This window comes from Procambarus clarkii, chromosome 8 (genome assembly GCF_040958095.1).
Source record: "Procambarus clarkii isolate CNS0578487 chromosome 8, FALCON_Pclarkii_2.0, whole genome shotgun sequence".
Classification (NCBI taxonomy): domain Eukaryota; kingdom Metazoa; phylum Arthropoda; class Malacostraca; order Decapoda; family Cambaridae; genus Procambarus; species Procambarus clarkii.
The window spans coordinates 52,344,613-52,350,878 of NC_091157.1; the positions used below are offsets into that span (position 1 = coordinate 52,344,613).

General features: G+C 34.1%; 1 protein-coding gene across 4 annotated transcripts in view; it reads left to right on the forward strand.

Annotated features, from left to right (window-relative positions):
* The first annotated feature begins 615 nt into the window (after nt 1–615).
* Nucleotides 616–6,266, forward strand: part of LOC138359395 (glutamic acid-rich protein-like) — a 15,042-nt gene continuing 9,391 nt past the window's right edge. Inside the window, exons 1-6 of one of the 4 annotated variants that reach the window (XM_069318536.1) lie at nt 616–773; nt 2,132–2,203; nt 2,711–2,809; nt 3,360–3,562; nt 4,091–4,251; nt 5,272–5,439. In XM_069318536.1, the coding sequence (XP_069174637.1) occupies nt 5,277–5,439 (163 nt within the window). In that variant the 5' untranslated portion in view covers nt 616–773; nt 2,132–2,203; nt 2,711–2,809; ... (1 more) ...; nt 4,091–4,251; nt 5,272–5,276. The other 3 variants (XM_069318542.1, XM_069318534.1, XM_069318527.1) reach the window with 3 other exon arrangements.

Consider the following 6,266-nt stretch of genomic DNA (forward strand, 5'->3'; position numbering starts at 1 on the left):
CCAAGTAGATCGGATCGAAATTGGAATTTATACAAATATTTATTCTCGTGTTGCCCGCCACTGTCACCCTTGAGTAACCAGAAACGGATATGCAGTAAAAACTAGGCTAACTCAGCCTAATCCTTGCACAAGCCCTCCAGAATTTCTTTATTGAAGATCAGCAAAAAATTATTGCGCAGCTCATGTTATACAGTTTAAGAATGAGATTTCCTTGTTTTAAAGGAATGAAAATAACACTGCCTTAATCTCAGTCGATTAAGTCAGTGTCTGGGATGCTCCCGGTGCCCGTGCCTGGTGCTCGTGCACCAGGCACGGGCGATAGTGTACGTTTAATTGTTCTTTTAGTGTATATAACGGAATAAAATGTAAGACATAGTCTGCAGATCTTTTTCCAGATGTCTTTTATTTTTTTTCTAAAGAAAACTAAGATATTGCGAATTTTGCTTGACAAGTACATTAATTATTAACTTTTTGTCGTTATTATTGTTATAATTAAAAGAATTACACCTTGTTTTTTGCTTATGTACAAAACATAGTCTAATAACCACAGTTCGTTGCCCCTAAATCATCACAAGATAACCAGTTTACTCATGTCATCGCCCCTAAATCAACAAAAACAACCAGTGTATTATTGTAAATAATTATATCTTATGATTTCTTAGCAATGGTAAGACATTTTTAAGACTCTAACCTTCGTAAGAAGGTATGATGTATACGAACTGAACGACCGCGCTTCACAACAAAAACATGGCCACATGAGTTGGATTATTCCGGTAATATTGAACTACTGTTCATTGTTATTAGTTTAACAATACTGTAATGGAATGTCATAAGAGTTAGGGAATGTCATAAGAGTAGTCACAGGGCAACCAAAGATACCCAGCTTCTGGGTACGGGATCTTTGCCCGAAACGCTATGCGTGCTAGTGGCTTTACAATAATAATAATAATTTATTTAGGAAAAATATATACATAGATGCAGAGTTACAGTACAAACATTCTGTTTGATTTATAGATAGAGGTAGTACATACAATACCTAAAGCCACTAGTACGCATAGCGTTTCGGGCAAGATTGTAAAATCATCATTATTCCTATTTTCTCTCTCAACCCCCAGTGTACCATCTCGTATATTAATAAATAAATAACCAGGTTTTTTTATGCGGCTGTGCTGAAAGCCTGACGTAAAATAAATCATTGTGTCGGAGAACAGGAAGCTACAAATTAGGCTTATATTGAGGTTCCCCCCTCCCCCCTTTCCCCCCAATTACGGGTCTGTCTAATTACCACAAGCTACCACAAGCTACACAAGCTTCACAAAGCTTCCTGGCAATACGTTAGTAATGAATAAATATGATATGTTAGGCTGACCTAACCTAACCTAACCTAATCAAACCTAACCAAATCTAACCTAACCAAATCTAACCTAACCAAATCTAACCTAACCAAATCTAACCTAGCTTAACCAAACCAAACCTAGCTTAACCAAACCAAACCTAACCTAACCTAACCGATGCTTGGATCGTCGACTTGATTTGGTGTCACCATTTCTTTATTTTCGTCTAATTTCTTTATAAAGAGATACTTTTTCAGATTAAAATTATGTTTTTTCGTGTTGTACATTCAGTACCAATATTATAATGAGTAAATATATCTTATTTATTCATTACTAACATATTGCCAGGAAGCTATGTGAAGCTTGTGTAGCTTGTGGTAGCTTGTAATTAGACAGACCGCCAGTTACTGGTGGAGTAAATCAGCCTAGCCTACTTCTTCCTAGCATAACCTAGCCAACACTAGCCAAGCCTAGTCTACCCTTGCCTAGCCTAGCAAACAGCCATTGAACCCCCTACTGTTAAGACTCTGCTCTCTGATTGTACCTATGACACCTATTATTAATTTCCTTCTGTATCTTTAGCTCCAGTATGTTGTTATATTATGCTGTGCAAATTTGGGACCTGGCCCTCTAGTATCTTACATATATGTATTATTTGATACCATTCTTGTCTCCTGTCCAGAGAGTACATTTTGAGAGCTTTGAGACGGTCTCAATTATTTAGATGTTTTATCATTTATATGTTTGCTGTTTATGGTCTCTTTATTTCCTCTAATTCAGAGATTTCTCCTTTTCAGAAAGGGGGAGTCAGTACCGAGCAATACTCAAGATGGGACAGCACCAGTTATTTGAATAGTATTAGCATTACTGTGGGTGGGGTCTTTGAATTTTAACATTCTCATAAACCATTCCATTATTTTTCTGGCCGCCTCTATATTTGCTCGGTTATGTTCACAAAGTGTGAGGTCGTCAGACGTCGTAATTCTCAGATCTCTTGCATGTTTTTTCCTTCTTAGAGTAGGTCTGATTGTCCTGTGTTCCTTGTTTCATTTAATTTCCTCGTTTCTACCATACTTCAGCACCTGTAACTTATCACTGTTAAAATCATGTTATTTCTGTTTTTTCAATGTCTCCTACAGTGCCAATTTTCTTGTGTCTTCTGTATCATCTGTAGAGTTTCATTGTTCAAATGTGTTATAAAATACATGCACCACCATCTTAGTGGTGCATATATGCATTCTACCTTGCATTTATATGCAAGGTAGAAAAATTTGCATGAAAAAATATATATGAAAAATATGCATTTTTGTTTTTTTATAATTAATCTAAACTGATGCTATTGTATATCTGTTAATAATTTATTTTTGTTTTTTTAGGTAAAATTTAAATCAGACAACATTATCAATTGCAACATTACAACATTGTCAACAATTCTATCTGAGAGAACATTACAGCAATGGCTTCCAGTAATTCAAGTAAGTTACATTATAATTGTGATTTGTTTATAATATATACTTTAAATTTTATTTTTGTATGTTATTAATTTTATTTGGGTGTAAGTTCATATTATCATTAGATATAGAGTATAAAAACTTAATTTTGTTTTGTCAATTTTGTCTGTTAGAATTGCATATCTATTTCAAACTTTATTAATACCACAAAATGTTAGTTAAGTTGAATATTAATTTAATGTTATTGGAAGATCAAAAAACTTAGTCAAATAAGTATTTGAGTCCCAATTCAATTATTTGCAGTTCACAAATTGCAATTTTGATTTACATTGAAAATTCCAGATTATTATTCTCTTATTTAAACATATTAAATTTGGTTTACTTGTGTAATTAATAAAATCTGGTGCTGTACAGGTTCTCAATAATACAATCACAATTCTCCGCTCAGTCTTCTGTAGCACTGTACTGCTTTGTGGTCTTTCATTATGCTGCTACTGTGTTTTTTGTACCACTGTATTACATTTTAAACATTTTACTCTTTTTTTATGATTGCCCAGATTATCTTTATTTACAGGCCAGAAGAAACCTTTCCAGCGGTGTTGTCCCATCTGCAGTAATGGCATTAGTGTTCGTCGACATTTCTGCAACTGTGGACACAGCTTTATAGATGAAAAGCGTAAGGATGATGTAGAGCGGGAGGAGAAATATAAGGAAATGGGTCGAAGAGCTGCTAAGCATCAAAACCTTTGCAGATCATTTAAAGCCATGAAAAAATCTGTAAGTATTTCATGCATTCTGTTATTTCTTCAATTAGAATTGTATCATATTGTATTAATATCCATTCTGTTAGGTTTTAAATTTTCCCACAAATAAACAGATTTTAAGCCATTTGATAATTAATTAGTATTAACATTTTCAATTTTGATGTATACTGTACTTATTGATGTTAATAATAAAGTAATGTGCATTATATAAGTATTTCTGTGTTATTTTATATTTTTTTAATTTCCATTAGTTATGTAATTATACTTTAATGATATAACTATCAGTAGGTCTCTTAAACTAGGTAAGACAAGTACATCTTAAGCTACTTCGGTACTTCTGCACTTTTGCAGATGTACCCAATGCTGTATGAGGGAGGGATGCTGTCTGTTTCAGAAGCTTATGGTTATCCCATCTTATATTCTGTAATCATAAAGTTAATCTCTTTTTTTTTATAATTGAAGCCATATCTCTTGAACACTGTGTTCAAATTAACACTAAAAATATTTTAGTTATATTTGTAACTATTTTGTTGTATTGCAGGTCTCTAAACTACAAGGTGGTGGTTATCAAGTTGCTGTCATCTATTTTAAGGTCTTGAGGTTATCTTGAGATGATTTCGGGGCTTTAGTGTCCCCGCGGCCCGGTCCTCGACCAGGCCTCCACCCCCAGGAAGCAGCCCGTGACAGCTGACTAACACCCAGGTACCTATTTACTGCTAGGTAACAGGGGCATTCAGGGTGAAAGAAACTTTGCCCATTTGTTTCTGCCTCGTGCGGGAATCGAACCCGCGCCACAGAATTACGAGTCCTGCGCGCTATCCACCAGGCTACGAGGCCCACGAGGTCGGCAATAGAAATACCACAAAGGGCATGCTACCAGGAAGTGGTCTGTCAAGCAAAAATGTTAATAATCTCACCGAATTGTTTTATCTTGGTAATTATTATTATTATTATTTTGCATAAGCTAACAATGAAAATCATAAAACCTGCATGTTCCTTTGTGTTGGCAATAATGAAAAGCATTTACATAGTACTGTAGTTTAGTTCATATATTATGCATCCCATATCCATGTTGTTAGCGGTAGTGGAAATGGTTGCAGAGGCACATAATTAATTGGCTCCGGGACTGAACCAAGCAATTCATTTTAGCTAAGCAAGTTTCAATCTTGATGACCTAATTACATAATTCCATGCACATCACTACATTGACAAGGGGCTCGAGACCGACCATGAGTACAGATTTTAAATTAAGCAACTGACATGTGTGGAGAGCTAGTGTCACAATTGATATGTTTATCTTGCACACTGCCTCCATCCAGTGGACAGCGGTGGATAGGTTACAATCACTTAGTTACTACATACAGTTAGCAAACTGGTGATATTTGACCAAGATTTCTGGCAGCAGATCATTTTGAATGAAATATTTCCTCATGTCTTGAACATTTGTTATAGAATTATCCGAATTCACATTTCTTTTTTCACTCCATCACATAGTGGAGGAGGGTGTGCAAATAATTTTGACACACTTTACTTTGCATCAGGTCTATATCATCAGATAATGAGACTTCCTTTACATATGGGTACCAAAATTCCCATAATGACATAGTTAATCATTGCTGCCAAATTTCACATTTCAGTGTTTCTTTCAATTAAAGTTTTTTGGAGGACATATTTTGTAATGATGATACCATATTAAATTTACGCATGTTTCTTAATTTTCAGCATACATGCAGGACAATGGATCAAGTGTCAACAAGATACCAACAAATAATATAGATGCCCAAGAAGATATCAACATCAGTGAGGCAAAAGAAAAGAATGGGGAGCAAGAGCTTAAGTTAAAGAAAATGAAGAAAAAACGAAGACTGTCTGAAGATTCAACTATTAAAGGTAATAAAAACTCATTCTTCGTTTTTTAAATTCAAAGCAAAACTTGTATATATTTTAGACAAGTTTTTAGGTTCCACAATTACATTACTGATTTGTTGTATAAAGTAGTTGTATTTTATACAGCTGATGAGTCACAATATTGTTGCTGAAGAATGTTGTCTTAACCACACACAAAAAGATGAAAATACAAAGACGTTTCGGTCCGTTCTGGACCACTATTAATTCAATTATTAGTTGTATTATACTTGACTGCTGATATAATTTATTTCATGTATTCCAGTTCACAGTAATATTAAAATTAACATCAGAGCCTGACGGCTCAGTGGACAGTGCTCTGGGTTTGTAATCCTAAGGGTCAAGGTTCTATTTTTATTAGATGCTGAAACAAATGGGCAGTTTCTTTTGCCCTGATGCACCTATTCACCTAACAGTAAATAGGTACTTGGGAGTTAGACAGCTGATATGAGCTGCTTACTGGGAATGTGAGTGTTAAAATTAGGATTAAGGACTTGCCCAAAAAGCTATGCATGCTAGTGTCTGTTCAAGAATGTAAGAAATCTTTTATATATATATATATATATATATATATATATATATATATATATATATATATATATATATATATATATATATATATATATATATATATACATACACATATATATATGTCGTACCTAGTAGCCAGAACTCACTTCTTGCCCTACTATGCAATCCCCGATTTGCCTAATAGGCCGATTGATTTACTTTATTTTCAATAAATTGTTTCCAATTAGTTTATTTGAATTATTATTATTATATTATATTAGGAACATAAATTATTGACTTAG